The sequence below is a fragment of the Charadrius vociferus genome, unplaced genomic scaffold (genome assembly GCF_000708025.1).
Source record: "Charadrius vociferus isolate BGI_N301 unplaced genomic scaffold, ASM70802v2 scaffold110, whole genome shotgun sequence".
NCBI classification, from domain to species: domain Eukaryota; kingdom Metazoa; phylum Chordata; class Aves; order Charadriiformes; family Charadriidae; genus Charadrius; species Charadrius vociferus.
The window spans coordinates 1,703,172-1,725,920 of NW_009646761.1; the positions used below are offsets into that span (position 1 = coordinate 1,703,172).

Consider the following 22,749-nt stretch of genomic DNA (forward strand, 5'->3'; position numbering starts at 1 on the left):
GGGGGGGGGAAGCTGGGGTTTTTTTCAACCAGCTCTGTATTTAATTGCACTCAGCCATGATGCAGAATCCTGGACGTGTGTATTTTTTTAACTACATGACAGCAGTCGTTACTTGTATACTGCTATTTGTATGTTGGTTTTAAGAAGGTGTGTTTTCAAGTCTGTGGATTACTTTCTACTGCTAAAAGGACTTGATGTTGTAAAGGGTGTTTTAGTAGTAATGTTCTATCTCCATGTTCAAAATTTCCCCATCTTCTGCTGTAATAATTCTGCTGAAAACTAGCCAAATGATATTTTTGTGTGGTTTTGTGGTTTTGGCTTGGTTTTTTTAACCTTAGGAATTCAGTTTCATTTTGAAAAATAATTTGGAGGGCTGAAGATAATCACCTTGAACTATTTCTTCTGGAGCATTTTATCAGATGCCTTTCATATCCACCTCCACTCCCCGTCTCCCCTCTCCCCCTCCCCCCCTCCCAAAAAAAAAAATAATCCAACTTGTCTGAGTGCTTCTCAGTCTCCGATCAAATCCAGGCTCTCCATCTCACTGCTTAAAGAAGGCATCTGCTCTGCTAGTCTCGGAAGCAGTTAGATTCTTGGTAACTGACATGCAGGTTACTCCCAACAATGCCTGGAAGAGAGAAGCATGAGTCACCTTCTGCTGGATTAATGCTGCGGTCCACAATCGAAATCCAAGCAGTAATTTGGAATGAATTCTCCCATTGCTTTTGTCTGTTTGGGTCTGGTGTTAGATTTGGGGAGAGGAGTGGTGGTGAGGGTCAATGTAGTACCACTTAAATCTGTTTGATTTGCTCGAGTTCTTTAACAGATAACCTCCTCGATATACAGTGGGGTTTAGGAGGTAAGAGAGGTTGGTTTCAGTTTTGTACCAAGTATGCAGGATGCTGTCCAAAGCAGAATGGATGCAAGGAATCCTGGCATGATCTTCTGAACATGCAATGCACTGGAGGAGATGCGTTGCCTTTGGGTTTGTTTTTTCTTTTTTGTTTGTTTGTTGTTGTTTTGTTTTGTTTTTCCTCAGTGTCTGTCTTCTCTCTTGCATTTCATTGAGAAATAAATTACAAATGGGTCTTGCAGAGTAGCTTAGTGCTTCTTTTCTGTGTCAGTTCTTTAGGAATCTGCTTTGCTCTGAGGTGTGTAGTCCTGTTGCAGCAAACCACTTGACCTGTATCCTTATTTATGTAGAATCTCTCCTCTTGAGAGGCAGGCCATTTCTCTGATCAAAACAATTAAATTCTAAAAGAATGGTAGAAGAATGGATGCCCTTATGGCATCATGGACCAACAGCTGACCTTTCCTAAAATGTTGTGGTCAACTGGACTAGGGGAGTTTTCTGGTGACCATTCACTGGATGTGATACTGATTTTGCATTTTTGCAGTGACTTCTTAATCTAAAGTGAATAAGCAGCCCTGAGAAATTCCTGGGTTTAAGTCCCTAGTATCTTTCTTCAGCTTGTACACTTGATCTTTCTCTGTTGTTGTTATTCCCTTGAGATTTGTGAATTTGCCTTCATGTATTTGTATTTGCCTTCATAGTGGAACATCTTCAACAGGAAGATTGAAGAGTATTTTCTCAACCTCCCTTGTAGCTTAGTGGTTAGAGCAGTCTTCTGGGAAAAGCAGATGTGGAACTCCTGTGACTAAAGAAGGTGTATGGCGCAGGTTTTTCACCTCCTTGATCAGTGCTGTAGTTGCTGTACTGCTACGTTAGATGTGAGAAACGGCATTGCCACTACTTGCTTTTATTCCCATGGCTTTCTGTGAAGGTGATATCTGTTGTGTTTATGTTGAGTGTCTCACTATTGGTGTGTTCCTGGAGTCACAGAGGAATGTTTAGCAAATTAGGCCTCTCATGGCACTTGGCTGCTTGCATGCCTCGTCTATAAATCCCAAGAGAGCTTAGGTGTGTGACCCTATTGTGGCTCCAATATATGGCTCAGCTGGGCTTGCATAGCTGTAGGCCTTCAGGCAGCTACCTTGTTTTGACAAAAACTTCAGATGTATGTGGCCTGTCAAGAAATTAGGCGGGTAGGCAGAAATTTTGTTGAGCAGTCTCTTGGACATGGTTCCTTAAATTCTTCTGTAATCCCAGTGTATTTATCTACCTCAGTTTTGCATTCAGGCCCAGAAGTATTCACCATCAGAATGTTTTCCTCTCTTTACCTCCAGCTTTTTCACATCCGTTTCATTCCTTATGTTTTGAGCAGTGAATTTCTGAATGCCTTTGTATGTATCTTGTTAGTACAGAATATTGAGTAGACCACAGACTTGATCATATCATCCACAGCATGGGCTTGATAATTCTTGTACTTCAGATGTCTCCCCTCTCTAAAAAAAAAAGTTCCATGCACAGGTTATATTATATTGCTGATTATAGTATTATATTTGGAGTATAATCTGGTTAGGTGGCTATCCTCATACAAATAATTGTCTGAGGGATGATAGCCTCTTTCCTAGAAAGAAACTGGAGAAGCAGATGATATTAAGATACCCTGCACAGGCTCCATAGAGTGTTAATGTTAAATATCAAATGTGAAGAAACTTGATTAATTAGTCTTCAAAGGCATCTCTTCTGTGTGTCCCCTGGTTTGGATGTCTCAGCCTCACTTAACGTTAGAAGCCGTGGATGCTCAGCAGGCTATCTTCATATTATCTGCTTCTACAGTAGTTGTTACAGGTTGGCCACGTGAGAGAATCAATAGCCTTCTGCTCCTTGATCCTCAATGATGTTCCAGAAAATTTAGGCATGACAGCACCTTCTGGAATTTCACTTAGTTCAAATATTCCCAAATTCAAATTGTGGAGAAGCTAGGCTGCCTGTTGATGTGGTGAATGAGTGGCAATGTTTTGATGGGATTAGGTTTGAAGAATTCTCTGTTGCCTTTAAAGATAACATTATGGATCAAATGATAATTTTGCCTGGACTGTGTGAATGGTTATCTTCTAATGGTCTTGCCTCTAGTCTACCACTATATACATTATAGTTGTTCCATCTGGGATTGTGTAACCTCTGTTACTTGCCAAAGTATCACTGTCTTATTACATAGCTGCTGCAAATTTCTGATGAGCCTGTTTAGCATCTAGCAGTTTTTAGTCAAACCTTTTGTAACCCTTTTCTTTCTAGTGCTCTCTGTAACCAGATTTCATAGCAACCAAAGTCAGATGCTTGCTACCCATCAGATGAGTTTGTCAGCAACTGTTGGCAAGGAGTGCTTTTCCTATTACCACTCTGAGTGCCGGCTTTTACTTAAAGGTCTGGCATTATTGTGGAAATAGTCCTGCTACCACCAGGCCCTGTGCCTCAGATTCTGCACTAACCATGCAATCGGAGGATTGCTGGACTTGCTCTGCATCTGTGCGAGGGTGGTTTTCAGGAACCATAGTGAGCAAATGCAGTCCCTTGGACAGCCTTCTGATGGACTGGAGTGACTGTTATTTCCATCTTTTTTGATTAACGCTGTCAGTTATATTTGTAATTGCCCATAATTCAGCTGCCGGTCTGCTGTAACAGTTTATAGACAGGACACATGATGTGCATGTTTAACTGCAAGCAGGGCCCTTTCTCAAGGGAAGGAAGTGAGTGGAACTTGCAGACGATGTGAACGCTCAGTCGTACTACTAAACTGTAGCAGACATGTTCAAAATACCATTATCTGTCTAAAAATCGTATCATAAGAAGCTAAAGATAAGCATCATGGTAGTTTGATCTGATTATGGAACGGTGGTTTCTCATGAGTGCTTCCTCTTACTGCTTTTGTAACTTTTTTAAGTAAACAAATTCACGTAATTCAGTTTTTACCTACCAAAATTTACAATGTAACTGCGTTGTGAAAAGGAAATAAAACATATGGAAAGCTAGGGTCAGGGTACTTGAACTTAAAAGGTCCAGTTTGCTCTGGAACATAAGGAAGGGGATGATGTGCATAACATGTATTGCAGGGTCTACTGGTGTGTCCCTAGACCTGATACAGACTCAATGAGAAAAAAAAAACCCTGTGGTTACAAAGTTTTCACCTTTGGGAAGAATTGCTACTTTGTTGACTCAACATAGGAAAGAAAATAAGATTTTTTTGGGGGAAAAAAAAAGGTTGCCCTGTGTTCTTACCATGGATTCTTAAGAACTTGGTCATTCAATATGATTTGCTGCTTATTACAGGATATTGCTTTTTTTCTTTATCTTGTTCTAACCCTCATAAACAGCATTTGGCTAAAATATACAAAAAGGCATCCTATTTAAATTGAGATGAGCATATTCAAGAAAGAAAACAAATCACCTAAAGGTGTGAAATCACTGAACTTAGCGTATGCTGAATTCTCCTCCAGATGGTTTTTATTCAGAAATAGTGACTGCCATCGTGGTAGCTTCATCTGCCAGAGAGGGACAATGGAAAGCTCAATCTTGGATGAAAGCTGAGATGGCACACCTTGAAAGTCCCTTATTACTCTAAAATTAAGCAATTGTATTGCCTTCCTAGCTGGGATAATTGGACTGGTAATTGAAGTCTACATTCTTCTCCCAGAGATGATCAAAACGCCTTCCTTTGAAAGACTTTCTGTCTGTCAGCAAGAAATGTGGTTAGATTAAAAGGACTGGGAACAGTCTGGGCTTCACACCCCCGCACACACCTTCATATTAATTGCAATGGCCTTTCTGCATAGGACAACTTAATGTGGAAAAAATAATTAGTGGACTATTTTCAGGAAATTCTAGTTACCAATTAGTGATTCAATGAAGAAGGTGTAATGGACACTAGGGTGTGTGGTACCTTTAAATATAGGTGCTTTCTTAAAAGAAATCAAACTTTCTCAAATTTTTCTTACCATTATTAATATCGCTTTTGAAGGTTGAGTATACAAATTATCATCCTTTCTGTACCTAGAATGTGACAGACATTTAAATATTGGGATAATATTTTGTTTCTCAGAATAAACCAAAGTATATTATAGTTTAGCATCTTTCACAAACTGTTACCTACCTTTAAAAGTAAGTTTACTCAGAAAGAGAGACAGTTAAGTGTATGTACATACACAAATATGTGCAGAAGGGTTTTTCAGTGTTCCAGTCTGTGGGGTCAGGAGCCAGAACAAAAAACAAGATGTGGATTTTGCCAGGTTCTGCAGTCATCTTCTATTTAAAAGAGTTTAAAATAGGCTTTGTCCACATATGAAAATTTTCTCACAACATTACTTTCTGAACAAGTTTGGTTAAACAAATATAAAGCCACATTGTTTTTCCTACCTAATTTAAGCAATATTAAAATTGGTGTCCATGTGGGAATTCGCAGCATTTTAAAGACATTATTTAGATTGGCCTGGCTTGTTTGATTTTTCTCTCTCTGAAAAAAATATGTCAGTAAGAGCCGTAGCCTCTTGTTGTGAAGGTTTTAATTCTTTTTCTCTCTTCCTCCCTCTCCCACACCCATGCACGCGTTGCTGTTTCTGTCAGCTAGCAAAGCTTAACCTTTCCATCAGTTCAGCTGAGTAACCATCTCTTTGGGTGACACAGGCCGTCAGCCAGCCTACAGCCACTGGCAAAATGCCAGTGCAGAGGCGCTCCAGTGCCCTAGGGATGCTGCCAGCCGGCAGCCTTGGGCTCTGACCCCAGTGCAACTGCTCTGCTGCTGACACAGCTTTGGCACCGGCCAAAGAAGCCAGGTGCCTAAAGCCCCAGAGATGCTACAGTATGGGCAGCTGCATGGTGGCAGAGTCCTGGAGGCTAACCTTGCTGGTGCAGCCATGGCCTAATAACTGATAGGGTTAACGTCTGCGAGATAATGGTCTTCAAGGTGATTAAGTGCCACAGTGTCTTCATAGACAATGAAATGGCTGTTGGACAGGTTGGTGAAACTCTTGTGGGAAAAGACAGCTGCTTTTAACCTAGAGTAGACCCAAAGAAATTCACATTTATACAGTAGTTATAAATAGCTCAGCATCTGAGATGAGTATATTTGAGCTCTTCATTCTGGCTGGCTTCATTTTAGTCGTTACTCAAATATTAGATTTGAGATATACGTACACACATGTTAAGAAAGAATTAAATGTTTAGATTTTACTGGTTTATGTAGTAGAAACGCTATAGCTGGTGTCATTTTATGAGAAAGTTCTGGATACTAGAATGGGTAAACTTTAGTTTCAAGTCTTCCAATATATTCAGGACGCTGATTTAGAATGAAGTAGTCCATTGGTTTTTTTCCTGTGATTGGTACCTGTCTTATTGTAGGAAGAATGAAAAATGTTCCTAAGAAAATTATTCCTGAAGTTTATGCTCAATATAGAAGAGAGGCTATCAGTAAATCACACTTTATATTCACCTCATAGAGGTAGTGTGTTGGGAGGCAGTATTTTATACTTGGAAGAGGAAGCAAAACTTTTTTTTTTTTTTAAAAAGCAAACATAACAAAACAAAAAAAAAAAAAACCCTGCATGACTTTGGAAGCTCTTATTTTTGTGTTTTCATGTTTAGACATAGAAATGGTTTCACTTAACTAGCTGATGTGCTCTTTTTGAATCAAATTTATAGAGTTACAAAGTTGAGTCACTTGAGGTCACTTCTGAAAACTGTGGAGAAGAAAACCTTCTTGTTGCTCTGTTCGTTCAAAGATTCCAATTATTTAAACCAGGCTTATGGTAATTAGATAAATTATTCTGTAAGATAAAGGCTACCAACTTTCTAAAGTCATGGCGGAATGTTGGTTTTTTTCCTAGGTTAGAAATCAAATGTTCTGGTAGAAACTCAGCAGGAGTGAAGAGGCTTTCATAGCATCTGCTAATGACACCAGACAAGGCTTTTGGATTCAAGTGTGTTTTTTCTTTATTGGTGACAAATTTCATTTTGATAAGGAGAGCTTAACTATAGTCAAAAGGATATGAAGTCATAGTACTAAATGTGAAGTAGAGAAAATGATAGAACTTGCACTATTTTCTCCTAAACTAGTTCACTATACCAGCATATTCACTTGCTTAGAGTTTCTGTAGTCTTATCTTCCAAAAAATACCCAGAGCTGTAACCTAATTGTACCGTTGTGAGGAAAATCTGTCTCAACAGAGTATTTTTTGCAAAGTTTTCTTACAAGCATTGTAGGATATTTTTATTAGCATGAAGGACATTAAGCTGTATTCTTCTTTGGTTACTAGGGCAACAAAGAAGTCTCTGCTTCGTACTAGACACACAAATTCTCTTCAGGCTATGCGATATCATATAAACTCTGGTATCTACCTGCCGTAGCTTCTACATGGGGACTGATGAGAGCAGAAATCCATGCCAGGTTGTTTGCCTCTTCATCCTGTTATTTTTATTTTACTTTTTCTTAAGTTTTAAGTGACCTGAAGCTAGGCCCGTTGCAAAAGGTCAAATTCTTTAAAAAGTAAATAAGTAAAAGCCACTATAGAAATGCAGTTCATATCCATATGTAATGCTCGCTTCTACAGACCAGATAGTGGCAATCAAATTTTAAGAGGTGAATTTTGTGATCCAGGCTTGCTTATATTCTCAAAGACTAAATCTGGGTAGTGCTGAAAGTCAGCAGCTCTGACTTCTTGGAGTAAGAAGGCTCTTACCTTCACATGGAGGAGAAGCTGTTGCTTTTTGTGTGGTTCTGACTGGATAGCATGCCATGTTCATTCCTGAACTCTAATCCTTGGGAAGCAGGTGATGCTGCTAAGAAGGTTTTGAATTAATTGTTAGGCCTATTCTTGAAGACTGTAAAAGTGTAATTTTAATGAGCTAGAGAAAATCCTATTAGAATAGTTTAAATAAGTTTTGCAGTGGGATTTTTATCAGTGATTATAAATTGGTTAAAGGAATATAAGAGCGTGTTCACTTTGAAGAGTGAAATAATACCTTACAGGACTATAGTCTTCTGGCCCTTTTAAAATGCATATGCATTTGACTATTTTTGCTAGCCAAAGTTTTTACTTTGTGAATCCACTAAAATGTTTTGCTTCCTATAGTTTAAATAAACAAGGATAAAGAGATTGAAGTTGTCATTAACTTATGCTCGAGCTTTAGTTAATTCTGTAAAATCTGGTTAATTCACTGTGCTTTCATAATGCTAGGATATATGTCTATCTTGAGTCCTGTATCCATATATCCTGTATATGATAGGATATATGTCCTATCTTGAGCTGATAATCAGCTCCTCTATATAAATGAATAGCTATAAATAATTTTATAGCTTTGGCATTTGTTTCTCAGCCCATTTTCTATGGAAACAAGTCTTATGCAACTCAGCTGTCTGCTTGTCTCATCTTCCTCCATTACCTGCCAGTAAGTTTTGAATTCTGTGGCAAAGTTAAACTAAATTAAATTAAATGCTGGGTTAAGTTCCCAAAGAGGTTGTGGAAGGTCTGTCCTTGGAGGTTTTCAAGACTGAACTGTACATAGCCCTGAGCGAACTGGTTGAGATCTCCTGGCTGACCTTGCTCTGAGCAGTGGGTTGGACTCATGACCTCCTGAGGTCCCTTCCCACCCCAGTGCTTCTGTGGTTTGAAGTCTGGAACGAATTAGAAATCTAAATAATGATTATGTTCTATCTGAATTGCTGGTGGGAAAGAGACCCTGTCAGTGCTTTAGTTGTGGAAAGAACTGTGGCATGTGCTCGACCCTAATTATGGACTGGAGAATGGCAAGGGGAAGAGTTGTACACAGAAGGAAAAACTGCAGCTTTAGATATCAGCATTGACCAAATCTGTAAGAAACTAGACTACTGTTGTCGTCATAAATTACTTGCCAGGCTCTGTGCTTTATAGAAGGGCTGGATGCTGCTTCAGCTTTTCCAAAGGGAATATTAGCAATATATTTGTCTCAAAGATTTTTCTTTAACCCAACTACAGGCATAAACTTTGATACATCTGAATTGGTACCAATCTGTTTGGTCACTTTCCATCTCCTCCCCCACCTTTGTCAATGCTTCCTTGTGCAGTAGGTTTACAGTATATTTTAAAACATTACAGTAATTTATCTAAAGATTTGCATGTCAAGAGAGATGCTTTCGAGATAAATTTTTTGTGACAAAGCATGTATGGATAGATGAATGGTAATGCTCGTTAGGGTCACTGTTAAGTTCTTTGAACACAGCAGTGTGGTGTGATAAGTTAAAAATACAAAACAACTAGAATCTGTAGATTTGCTCTATGGTATGCAAGAGGCTTATTTTGCTTTTAATAGGTATCTGCATTTTTCATTGCCTTTGCTTAGGGACCTACTCAGTGCCTCATCATCAGAATAGGCAGAGGATTTGGCCTTGTAGAAGTTTTGTATGGAGAAGAAAGGAGGAGGAGAAATCCCTCAGTGTCACCATATGATTTAAGATATTGTGGGCCCTTACAATTTCGGCTCAAGCTGGTGGAGTTGAAGTGAGGTAACAACCTTGGTTTTGTCCCCCGTGCTGGTTTTCTTGCACCTGGTTTAAGGCAAGCCTAAGCCAATAGCATTGTTCTTTCTGCTGTCAAGCTTGATGTTGGCACAGAATCTGCCCTAACATATCTGTTCTCAATACTTGTAAACAAAACCGAAAGATTTGTGGTGTTACGTAGTCTACTGCTGAGAATAGCCAGAATGTGGGATGTCTTTCTCTTGAAGAGCAAGCAAAACTGCTAATGCATCCTTCAAGATGTTCAGGTTGCCTCCATCGCTAAGGATGGAAGACCTCAGAAGTGTTTACGTGCCATAGGCGTTCAGAGGTTAAATCTGATGACTTGTTTTCTTCATATGGAGAACGGAGTTCAAGGGACTTGTTAGAAATTACGCACAAAGTCTGTAGCAGGCTGTGGAACTGAACCCACATCTCTTAAATTGTGTGTCAGCACTCCTCTCACTTGCTGTTTAATGTGTTTTCTGCAAGGTATCAGAGGTTAAATTTTAATTATAAGTGGTTATGCCTGAAAAAAACGGTCATTTTAAAGAATTGTCTTTTTTTAAGACTTTAAAATACAAATAAAAGATAGCTGGTAATTTTAGTATCTTCCATATGTTGTACATTTGGTAGGTACTGAAAACCTTGACATATCCAATCATGCTCATTGTATTGGAATAAACATTTATATATTAGCATGGCATATAGCTTAAAATATTTAAGGTCAGAAAACTAGTATGTTCATTAATAATTTTTAATTATGGATCCAAAGTTTAAACACTTAAATATGAGGCATAATTTTCAATATGTTGAGCCATTCCTACAGCTAGTACCAGCAATTTTCAAAAAAATTAGATGCTCAGCTTTAGTGTCTGGAAATTTTAAGCAAGAATTTTGTACTTAAGCAACCATACTGTGCCTTATAATCTGTTCATAGATTTCTGGACAACTAGACTTCTTTCAATGCAAACTGAGTATAGAGACAGCAACTAAATGAAATTGATGCACCTGTGAGAATCTCAGATATGTAGGACATTCTGATTTTCCTGTTGCTTTTAGAAACAAGAGAATTAGCCATGGTGGAAAACGTCAGGTAAAACACTTGCCTTGCATTTTATATAGAATTGAAACTTGTGGTTATTGCTGCTTAAACTATTTCAAGGAATAGAAATTTTTTATTTCAAAATTCCTGTGTTTACAAGTTGTTAAATGTGGCCTGAACTTCAGGATTTCAACAAGATGTTGATGCTCAGTTGTATAAGATGAGAATTTTGATTATAGAGAGGGAACTCAAGGATTAAAACATTTTTTGGGTACGCTCACAGCAAACCTGCTGCTAAGCAGGTAGGTGTTATGTATTGCTTAGTCTTTTCAGTCTTCATAATAGGCTTCAGTGTTAGATATGAATTGTAATGATAGATACTAGGGAGAGGTGTCCTGTTTAAGGTGAACGCTAACCTCTTGTTTGCAAAGGCTTTTGGGCATCTGAAATGGCAACGGATGAGAACTGCTGTTTCTCCTGTCATAGGTTCCTTCTTGTCATCCCCATCACTCTAAGTGCTGTTTGCCTCTCACTTCCTACGCCAGAGCCTTACTGCGAAGGGCACTGATTTGGACATAGTTTAAACATTTATAGAGTTCTGCAAACGTGCTGAGAAAAGGTCTACCTAAGATGTTGATGATCAGGGATTTTTCTTTGTGACTTCCCTTTAGTGAATAGTACGCTCTTCTGCCATAGGGCCTGTTGGCAGGCCATTGAAGTTTCAGGTACTCTTGCTGGTTAACCATTTGAGCAGGTGACATAGCTGAAGATAAGCTTTTTCTGCAGTGACTTGCAGAACCAGGCTGAACACCTGGAAGGAGTTTATCGTTATTCTAGTTGCCCTATGAGATCTTAGATGTAGAAAATCCTCTATAGATGAGAATTTCTTTCTGAAGGAAATAACCTGGAAAGTTCTTTAGTGTTCTTCATGCAGAAATGATGCGCATCATCCTGTTGCCTCTGCTGCAGCAAAGGAATGCAGGTTTATTAGAAAGCCTTTGAATATGTGTATCGGATAGTACCATCCGCCGTTCTTGTCCCTTGGAAGTTCTCAGCTGTAAACTGTGTTCAAGTGCTTTGATTGAAAAGTGCTTACAGTAACAGTTGGGAAGCAAATATATATAGTGCTTCATTAGATTGGGTTTTGTTGTTGTTTCTTGGGCTTTTGCTTGGAAGAGAACTATTTCCTCTAATTACTTACAAGCACAGTACCAAAGGTGAGCCTGCCAAATAATTTCAGCAGAACTGGCATTGGTTGAGACTTTTTCTAGACCTTGTAATCAAACTGGGAAGGGTAAACTGACTATAAAAACCACAGAACTGAATTTGCTTTAAAGTATTTTATTTAAATTGAGGTGATTATTTCCAGAAAGTTTCATGTACAAGAACAAAGGTAGTTTCTGAAGCATCCTCAAAAGCGATATGGTGTGGTGGTTATTTATTATTCTAATATTATTCTTCAAGTTGTTTTACAGTTATTATTTAATTTGCTGTCTGATGAGTAAGTACAATTATTCTGACTTTGTATACTTCAGTCTATCCATCTGAAGAGTTTGTTTCCCAAGGGCTATATAAGGAGTTCATGTCAAAGCCTAGAACAAAATGTTAGATCCCCAGTCCTGCAATTAGGCCATACACTGTTCTTTATAGCAAAATAATTCATGACTCAGCCACCTAATTGCAGTGGGACTTCCAATAAGCTCTTTAACATCTACTCATTTATAAAAATGATTTTAAGACTCTTTTTTTTTTTGGTTGGGAGTTGTTGCTTAAGTAATTAAATCCTTACACAATATAGCTTACAAAACTGAATATTAAATGCAATTGATTGGTAAACTGGAATGACCTGTTTGCATCAGAATGGTGGGGCTTTTACAGCTGTTCTGTATGGATTTACCTGAGAAACTGTAATAATTTTCATTAAAGAGCAAAGTACTCAAACTTTGCAGAAACCTGCTTGGTTTTAGATTTACAGGTATGTCTCCTGGCACATTCTATATGTGTATACATGTATCTTTGTTGGTGTCTATTTGCACGACTCCATGGAAAAAGGTTCATCTCTGCAGACTGAGCCCCTGCTGTTGATTTAAGTCATAATGCTAAAATTTTTAAAGATACCAAAATAAAAGGAATCAGGGTTTGGAAAAAGTGAAATGTCCTGTCTGCTTAAATTTCTTAAGACAAGGTAGTAATTGCTTTAGAAGTACGTAGGTATTTTTCCCTGCTGCTTTGGTTCAAGAATTGGAAGCTTTCAACAAAGGGTTAAGATTGGTTTTTTTCCCCTTGACAATTCTGTGGTCTTGCTTCCTCTGTCTTGGTATTGGAGAGGCTCAGGATCAGTCTAGGGAACACTATGTGTCTTTTCTTGTCCTCTGAAGCCGATGTGAGCTTTAACTATTGAGGATTCTTCATTAAACATCCAAGGAATTGTGTGAAAGGATAAGAAAAGGTCTTACTAGTTACATTTGGAATATGTTCTTTCTCTAGATGAGGAAACTTCAAGTTATGACAGATTTTACTGCAGGCAATCAAAGTTTGCAAGTTACATTACAAAATAATGTTTAATAATATTAATGTATGAAGTGATAAACAATCTAATAGATTTAACTGTTCTTTTTGATACTTTATTTCATATTGCCCAGAATTATTCTACTGTGTATTTTGGCAGGATTCTTACGAGAATTTTTTTTTTCTAAGTCTAAAATGAAGAATAATTGTTTTTACTGAACTTCTGATCTTATTTGCATCATCAATGTCTCTAATACCCCTTAAATAGCTTTCCTTTTTGAAATACTTTCAAAAGTGCCAGAAAGACATTTAAGGAAAAAAAGAAAAAGAGGGGAAGAAACCCTGCATGTAGAAGAAGGTAATAAAGGTGGAGATAGATATCTTCTACATTTCAGTGGTCCCAGTATTTAACATGTAAAGCTAGAAATCATACATTTTTCCATAAACTTCAACAGGACTTAAGCTAGCTATAAGAAATAGTCTTTAAGAATACATGTGGTTTTGTCTTAATTTGTTTTTATTATACTGAAAGTTTCTGCATTTTGTTTGAACGTGCTTGGCTCCGATATGAGGCTCAGGCAAAAATCTTTCAATTCTTACCTTTTTTATTCTTCGTTTTTATTGTTTTCACTGAATGTCATCTTTGTTTTTATCTTTATCCAATGACAGCTCTAAGGAGAAATTTGAAAAGTACCTTGTAAAAGAGATTCAGGCGTGACGTCAGGTACTGCCCATATTTTTCTCTTTCTGAATAAGATAGCAGGTAGAAAAAAAGGGGGATAAAAATCTCTGAAGATCGTTTACATAACACTCATCTTGAGGCTTTCTAAATGTTTAAAACTGTTATTTAAAGTATACGTATTATTCTAAACAGAAACATGGGTGATGTATGTGCTGTGTGAGGTGAGATGAAATACAGAAACTATTTATCGCTGTGTGGCGTGTACGGTTATGTGGTTAGTGGTGCATAGCTGGGCCACATAAAACATTTAAAGTCCATGTATTTATTGATTCCACATGGCTATGTTGTCCATCCTCAGGAAAACCAAGGGATTTACTGTGGCCTGTTGGTCCCAGAAGCTTGTTAAAGATGGATAATAGGGTGGTTTTTAGCACAGAATCAATCTGGGACTGGGAAATACACGCTGGTTGTCTTTTATGGAGCAATGATTGTATCTTGCCAGTAGTGCTATCCTAGATATGATACATTTGACTAGGTACCAGTGTCTTTCATGGGGCTATAAATGACTGCGGTCGTATTATCTCTTCAGGAGTTGCCACTGCTCAGTATCTTTCACATCGGAGCCTAAGATGGTGAGATCATTTAAACAGTGAAGTACTTTGTTCTTTAAACGTGTTCTGCAAACACGTGTAATTGGTCTTGCAAAAATCTGTTCCTGAAGAGGTCTTGAAAAGTCAAGCCTTCCTGTGCTGCATTTGAGTATGTTTCTTACAGGCTCTGCTATGATGTTTGCCCTAGAATACATACATACTGCGCTGCTCTGATACAGAGGAAACTGGCAGCAGTTCTCATTTTCAGGTGGCCCTCATGCTTTTCATTAGAAATGATCAGTGCTGCTCAAAGCTTTTCAGCGGTCCTGAGAAAACTGGATTTTCCTGCTTCAGGAATGAGGAGCAGAAGTGTGCCGCTTCCAGCGCTGAGGGGACAGGCAGGGGGAGATGGGCTGCATTGAAGGACAAGACCTCTGCCCAGCTCCCATAGCAGGATGAGCTGCCCTCACGCATCCTGCGATGGTAGCAGCAGTCTGGCTTTTTAGGGCTCTGGTATAGGTGGTGGGGTTTTATTGTCTTTTGCTCTGCTAAAAGTATTTTTGGGTAGGTTAGATCCTACTTGAAGCTTTTGAAAGGATTTGTGAATTTCTGCGTTTGATTTCTGTGGTTATATGGAAGGGTTCTACATTGCTGCTTGGGGGTTGTGAGGCAGCTCTTTTTTTCCTTTGTAAAGAAGCTATTTTCCTCTTGGGTCACTGAAATTCAACAGGGTGAAAAGCCTGTGAGGAAGAGATGTTCTTCTTCCCTTCAAATTTCATTAGAATCACGTAATTCTATCACATCTGAGAAATCACCCTTCCCACTGCGGGACTGTGCTGCTGCAATACCACCTCAGTGGTGGGTGTGCCAACATCTGGCCAGTCCAAAGCCCTGTGAATAGCGAGTAGAACCTCCAGGGGCAGGCAGAAGTCACCTCCAGCAAGATCAGCAGCCGTGGGAAGGAGAGCCAGGGATGTCCCCCATAGTAATCAGAAATAAATTTCCCCAGGATGCTAAGTGAGGCAGGAAATTCTGGCAGAGATGGGAGGTAAAGGGAGGAGAGCCAGCTTGAACTTCAGAGCTCATAGAGCTTGATTTAGTCGAGAGCTAGGATTTCCAGTGTGATACAGCAGTTGAAAGCTAGGAAGTACAGTGTGGAGACCCTTAGGTTCCAGCAGGGGCTGGAACCACTACATGGAACCACATAGTTTCTGTAAACATGTATGGCACTGTCCAACACACAGCCAATCCATCAACGTCTTGGTATTTGGAGAATACAATACATGTATGTCTGGTCTGGCTCTCCCATACTCAGCTTGCGTCTGGCAGGACTGATGCTGAACTGGAACTCATAAGTCCATACTGCAGCTGGTTTTCCACTCAGTGTCCATTGATTGTTTTCCCATTGTTTGCCGTATTCCAACCTCCATTATTCTAGATAATGGGTACTGACTTATCTACGTAGAAAGACAAATTGCATGACTCTCTATTTATATGTGTGTGTATATATATTATAGACAGTTTCTATATATATTATAGGCAGGAATAAGTATATATATTTTATATAAAAGTATATAAATATAAAATATGTCACACAGAATACACATATATAAAAAAGTATTTTCTCTGTAAAGTTGACTATTCAAAATTTAGGTAATACAAGGATGTATTTTGCAAGACCAACTTTATTTTTGCCCTGTGAGGAGGTATTTGATAAGATGACATAATGAGAATTTTAATTTAATGTTGTAAAGTGGTTATTGAGTGAGTCTGGATTATAAGGTGAACAAGGCTATTGACTGAAGGATTCCCATCTCATTTTAAGTAGTGAAGGTAGGTAGTTAATAGGGTAAATGCAAGAGGCAAAAGCAGGAAAAAGCAATACAGAGAGAAAAGTGCTTCTATCTATTCCACCTAATAGCTCCTAGATGGTCCTGTGCAAATAAATTAGACTGTTCACATCTATCCTGTCAGCTCATCAGTTCTTTTTTTTTGTTCTGCAGTATGAAACTTCACTGTTTCCACCGCTCCATTTCCCAGTTGCTGGGTACTCACAGTAAACAGATCCTCAGATATTTAGCTGCCCAGCTTTTCTAGAGTTCCTAATCCTTTTTAAGCACTTATGGATTTATAGCCAGTTCCACTGAAATATTCAAGTGTGGGAGGTTTTTTCCTTATATGTTTCTCAACAAATCAGAGTGATCTTGCGGAATGAGAAAGAGAGGTGATCTTGCGTTTTAATTCTGGCTCATTTATTTCTTCACTGAATGCTTCTCAAGTGGCTGCTTTGAATTTCTCAATTTTTCCCACTGGTAAAATTGAGAAGAGGCAGAATACCTGGAGGAGCTGGCGGAGGGAAGTTTGGGGCCCTCAGATATCAAGAAATGCAATGAAGGTGTACCTAATTCCACTTTAATTGAAGGGTTTTTAATGCTGTACAGCAAATACAATAGGACACATGCATCTGAACAATAAAGATAGAAAGAAATAGTGAATTGCTGTTTTATCTGTTGAATGCCATCTGTCTTATGTAATTAAAGACTATGCTATCACGTGTTTAAACGCGGGAGGACAGATTTCAAGATGCTTGTATGTATTTTGGTACTTAATTAATGGCAGCTTAGCTCTTGCAAGGGTTCCAAAGGTATCATTGTGCTAAATACTGTATATCCACAGAGTAAGAAATGGATTGTGTCTCTTCAGATGGTAAACGAGGATAAGATAAACGGTGATAGTGAGGAGAATCATAGAATCATAGAATGGTTTAGGTTGGAAAGGACCTTGAAGATCTTCGAGTTCCAACCTCCCGGCCATGGGCAGGGACACCTCTGACTAGACCAGGTTGCCCAAGGCCACATCCAGCCTGGCCTTGAACACCTCCAGGGATGGGGCCTCAAAAACCTCTCTGGGCAACCTGTTCCAGTGCCTTACAATCGTCAAAGTGAAAAACTTCTTCCTAATATTTAATCTAAACCTGCCCTCTTCTAGTTTGAAGCCATTCCTTCTCGTCCTGTCACTACATGCCCTAGTAAAAAGTCCTTCCCCAGCTCTCCTGTAGGCCCCCTGGTACTGGAAGGCCGCAATAAGATGTCCCTGGAGCCTTCTCTTCTCCAGGCTCAACAGCCCCAACTCTCTCAACCTCTCGTCATAGGAGAGGTGCTCCAGCCCTCGGATCATCCTCGTGGCCCTCCTCTGGACACACTCCAGCAGGTCCATGTCTGTCTTAGTTGAGTACTCCAGAGCTGGATGCAGTACTCCAGGTGGGGTCTCATGAGAGTGGAGTAGAAGGGCAGAATCACCTCCCTTGACCTGCTGGCCACACATCTGATGCAGCCCAGGATACGGTTGGCCTTCTGGGCTGCGATCGCACATTGCTGGCTCATGTTGAGCTTCTGGTCAATCAGCACACACAGGTCCTTCTCCTCAGGGCTGCTCTCCAGCCATACCCCACCAAGCCTGTATTTGTGCTTGGGATTGCCCTGACCCAGATGTAGGACCTTGCACTTGGCCTTGTTGAACTGCATGAGGTTGGCTTGGGCCCACCTCTCCAGCCTGTCCAGGTCCCTCTGGATGGCATCCCTCCCCTCCAGCGTGTCTACCTCACCATTTACCATTCCTTTACCATTATTGACCACAGCCCTAGACTGTGGATTAAGTGACATTCGAATAGCTAGCAAAGAGACATAACAAAGTTTAGAATTTCAACCGTATCTTAGGATGTAGTTGGACCAATTTTTGGTACTGCTGCAATGGTGTAAGAGTTGCTGAGCTGGTTTGGGAGATTACTGTTCTTTTATCCTCTCTGACTGTGGGAGTTCACTGTCCCTGCAGTAGAGCTGACAGGAACACATAGGTTCCCTGTTCCACTGCAAAGTCTTGACAGCTGAGTTGCAGCATGGCTGGTAGGTTAGACCAAGCTGCTGGATGCTTCCCTCAACCAGCTGAGACACATGCACTGTCTCTGCTCTGCTGCCCTCCCTGGGAGGCAGGCAGGCAGGGAGGGTGGGTAGGAGGGAGGGATGAAGAAGGAGTAGTAGGTAGCTTAAGGACAGTGGTATCTTCAACTGCAGCAGCTGTCAGCTATGGCTGTTGTCTGTCCACAGGCAGTCTTACTCGAGTGATTTGACTCAAAGCAGCACTACTCTCAGTCTTACTTAAGTGATTTGTCTCAAAGCAGTACTACTAAGCTAATATGAAGTAGAAAATCAAGTTTAAATTAAGAGGGAACCATCTTGTTTCTCTTAGATCTTCATTTAGTTTAAGTGCTAAAATCCATAATCAGTTTCTCTCGGTCCTTGCTGCTTTCGTGAAAAAGCCTGTGCAAGAGTATTTTGGAAATAGGCCCAGTGTTTTCTCTGCAATGGCAAATATGTAAATTTAAAACCTGACTGAACACTTATTTAGTTCCATGTCTGAAGAAGTTTTTATGCATGTGAAGATGGAAAAAAAAAGTAAGGCAGGCATTTTACTTCTTAAAAAAAATATATTTGGCAAGCATCCCCTCACAAGGAGGTGCAAAGTAATAAATTCCTTTATGACTTATATGATCTATTGTGCTGTCCAAGTTGATTATGAAGCAGAACTGTGATAGTATTGCCTGGAACTTATTTTTTTTTCTTTTCAGCTTGTTTAACAGGCATAATGATGTGAACGCTGCAAGGGAGAGTTGTATATTCTCCATTAGCTAATACATGTTTTTATATAACACTACTTTTGTGTGTGTACAGTACTTGAAGTGGGCTATGTTTCCTGAAATTTCAAACAAATTTCCTGGCTCTTTGGTTTTCTCACTTTTATTGCTAATCTGAGAGTTCCGTACTTGTTAACCAAAGATAAATGTACCCTTGAAAGGGACAGTGATGTATCCTTATGATAGCAGGAAGTCCAGCATGATACCTGTTCAGGGAGAAAGAGGGTGTAACTTTGAAGGGAGAGTTGGACATCCATCCTGTTCTTAGACCCTAACTGAGATTGCCAATGTAGAAAATATTATCCCGGCAGATTTCCTGGTGAGAAAGAAAATTCAGAGGAGGAAGCATTCCCTAGAACTCTAAGAAAGCTCTGGGGGTAGAGAGATGTGCAACAAATTTGAAATATGCAAAGCATTTTTTCAACGTAAAATTCTGAGATCATCCAAATGTCTCTTTCCGGTTGGGTCTGTACTGTTTGCAAATAGATGTTTATATTTACAATGTTGCTGTTTTTAAAATATAACTATTGCTGTTGTTTTTATTTATTTTCTTTCTTTTTTTTTTTTTTTTTTTTAACTGTAGGTACGAAAAGGTGCCAGTTATTCTGGTTGGTAATAAAGTGGACCTGGAAAGTGAGAGAGAAGTATCATCGAGTGAAGGCAGAGCCTTAGCTGAAGAATGGGGCTGCCCCTTTATGGAGACCTCTGCTAAAAGTAAAACAATGGTGGATGAGCTCTTTGCGGAAATTGTTAGACAAATGAACTATGCAGCACAGCCAGACAAAGATGATCCATGCTGTTCTGCATGTAATATACAATAGCATTAAAAATGACCTAACCTGGACTTAATTTGCAGAAATTTTGTAAGATGGTAAAACTGTCTACTTCACTTCCTGGTTTGTGGGTCACTTGAAATACATCTGTAGTGAAGTAGCAACATTAACTCAGAGCTGAGCATTGAAAGTCAATCACTGACTCTGAATATAATTGGGTTAAATGACCACATCTCACCCGTTTTTTCCCTTTGAGCACCTGCAACTTTATGGCATAGCCAGTTGATCTACAGGGTTGTTCCAGTCAAGCGTACGTATGTTGTCATGTCAGACAGCAACAACAGCAACTATTTCCGAAGAAGCTGGAAAACTTTTGGAAATGGAAAACAAAAGTAGTGGAGAGAATATCTCTGAAGACCGTTCACAACGAGCATAAGCGCGAAAGGAGAGCCAAGTCTTTCAGTGTCTTAATTACCGTGCTTCAGAACGTGCGCTATCACTTGTGGCCAAGTTTGTTCAGTCAAATATGTTGATTTCACCAGAACTGACAGTGTTAGAGGAAGAGGCTACCAGAGACATATATAGTTTGGATTTTTTTCAAAATTGATGCTATTATTTCTACACGTTATCCCACATCTTGAAATAGAAAACCTTGAATCGGTGTGTGAAATGAGAGGCAAGATCTGAAAACAAATGACGGGTGAAGAAACAGTCTGGCATCGGAATGTTTTAAATCTTTCATTTTGCTGCTCAAAAATGGAGGATCGCTTCAGGTTTTGGTCTGCAAAAAGCCAAACAAACCCTCTGTTTACAAAGCAGGAAGCATCTTTATTTATCACTTTACTGATCCAGGAGGAAGCAACTGTGATGAAAAAAAAATGCTGAGCCTTACTAACAAGGAACACTTTAATAGATTAACTAGTACCATCTTGTAAGGAAAATTAAGCCATGTTGCATCCATATGTTCCCTTCTGCAGAAACCTCGTGGGACAGTATGAACATCCTGCATTTTTAAGTTTGTTGAAGACAACAGTTTTTCTTGCCTTTAAGGGCTACGTTCTCTGGTGTGATCCCTAACTAACCTTTGAAAAATCTAGTTTGCTATTTGATAGCTTTAATGTTGAAAACTTAAATTGAATAATCATGTGAAATCATTTGGTTCAGAGGTGAAATAGTTACGGTTGTAATTCCTTAGGTGAGTGTGGGAATGGCTCTTTAATGGCCTGACACACTATTCAAAGGTTGCCCCGATTGCTGGAGTGTTAAATGGTGGGAGCAAATATTTTATTTTGAAAGGATGCTCGAGCTCTGACTTGCTAGTTTCATAGCAGTGAAGTATTTATCATTTGCATGACTAATGGCACAGAAATACCTATTCCGAAGTCTTACAATCAAAGTATAGAAAAGTTTTCAATCACAATGTTTAGATTTTAAATGCTGGAGAGATTGTCTTGAGCTGGATCTTTTATAGGTAAAATTGGCCATAAAAATACAGAGTCACTGAGCCTGTGGTCTAAATAACACCATGCGTTTATTAGTTTTTCAATCTTGTGCAGTAACAGTGTAGTTCCTTGTGTTTAAATGAGTGAAAACAGGGGTGCTGGGGTGTGTGTGTGTTGAGCGTGTATGTGTGTGTGTATATGGCCCTTAGAAATGCTGTAATCGGAGTTAGGTTCGAGAGTTTTGCCTCCATCTGCAGAACTTCCTAAAAAGGCTCTCATCTGCTACAAAGGAAACCTGAGTACAAAATGCTTTGCAGATTTTCATACATAAATATCCTTAACATTTTGAATTATAGTTCAGTGGATGATAACTAAAGGAAATCATATTCATGGAAGAGAACTGGCCATCTCTGCCCTTAACCTTTCAAGACCTTTTCACAACCAATGTATCAAAGGGCATTAGATGTCGCAAAACATTAAGCCTTACTAGAACGTAAATGTAGCCCGTTTCCCATCTACCTTGCAGAGCTTTCGTTACTGTACTTTGTTCTCTTAGGGAGATAGGCACACCGTTTATTTCTGGCATCTGAATGCCCATTTTGGGTGCTCTGAATTGCCCTCCTAGAGGCACCTACCTCTTTCCATTGACTTATATAGCAAACTTAGGCTTTTAACTTTGGTCCTCCAAGTCACACAACTTATATGCCTAAACTAGATGGTATGAATGTTCTCTTACCCCCCGCCCCCCCATTGTGTCAGCAGCCATGCTTAAGCAAGATGTTGAATTAATGATATTTCAATGTTTAAAATATCTGGATTGGGAAATGGTTTATTGAGCATTACAACCTATTTGTAAAACAGCTTGGCAGTTTGAGATTCACTGCATAAGCGCTAAAAAAAAAAAAACCAAAAAAAAAACCCCAACCCCAAATTTGAAACTGAGTTGGAAGTGTGTTATGCAATGTTATTGACAGAGATGTTAAAATCTTACCTCACAGATTGTTCATCAACCAAGAAAAATGAAGTACAATGTGTACAGCCTAATATGAAGTTCATAATATAAAACAGATGGGCTTTTAATATAGGAAAAATCGCACAGTCAATTTTTAACAGAAAATATTAATGAAAATCTCTCCCAGTCTTGTTTCTTCATTGCACTCTTATATTTTCAGAAACATAGGCCGTATGTAAGCTACCACACAACATGGCGGGGGGAAAAGTGTAAGCGTTGTTTTTCATTGTGTAGTTCTGAGGAAGTAGTTATGCACTATTTGTATTTCCACTAATGTGAAGATAGTGGAGCTTGAATTAATGACAGTTGCACTCGACAGAGATTTTTTTCAAATTATAGGGGTAGCAGAAAGGGAGGTATGTGAGACACACGGCAGCTGCGTGGCCACCCTGCAGGAGACATTGGTCTTGGGTCACTGTTTCGTTTGTACCCTGGTAGGATTACCAATTATAGTATTTGAAAGTTTCTTATAACATGCCTTAAAATATTATGATTTGTTCCAAAGACCCGCTTTTCCTTTGGCTGTTCTTGTAGAGCTGTGTACTTTTCTACAAAGACAGCATTTCTCCCGTTTTTGTTGTTTTGGGTTTGTTTTTTTTTTTTTTAACGTTGCAACTTTTATTTTTTTAAGCTATGATA

At 39.2% G+C, this 22,749-nt stretch overlaps 1 protein-coding gene across 3 annotated transcripts in view; it reads left to right on the forward strand.

Annotated features, from left to right (window-relative positions):
- RAP2A (RAP2A, member of RAS oncogene family) overlaps positions 1–19,704 on the forward strand; it is a 30,089-nt gene extending 10,385 nt beyond the window's left edge. For all 3 annotated transcript variants that reach the window (XM_009891735.1, XM_009891743.1, XM_009891751.1), the window contains one exon: positions 19,467–19,704. In XM_009891735.1, the coding sequence (XP_009890037.1) occupies positions 19,467–19,704 (238 nt within the window). The remainder of the gene's footprint in view (positions 1–19,466) is intronic.
- The last annotated feature ends 3,045 nt before the right edge of the window (positions 19,705–22,749 follow it).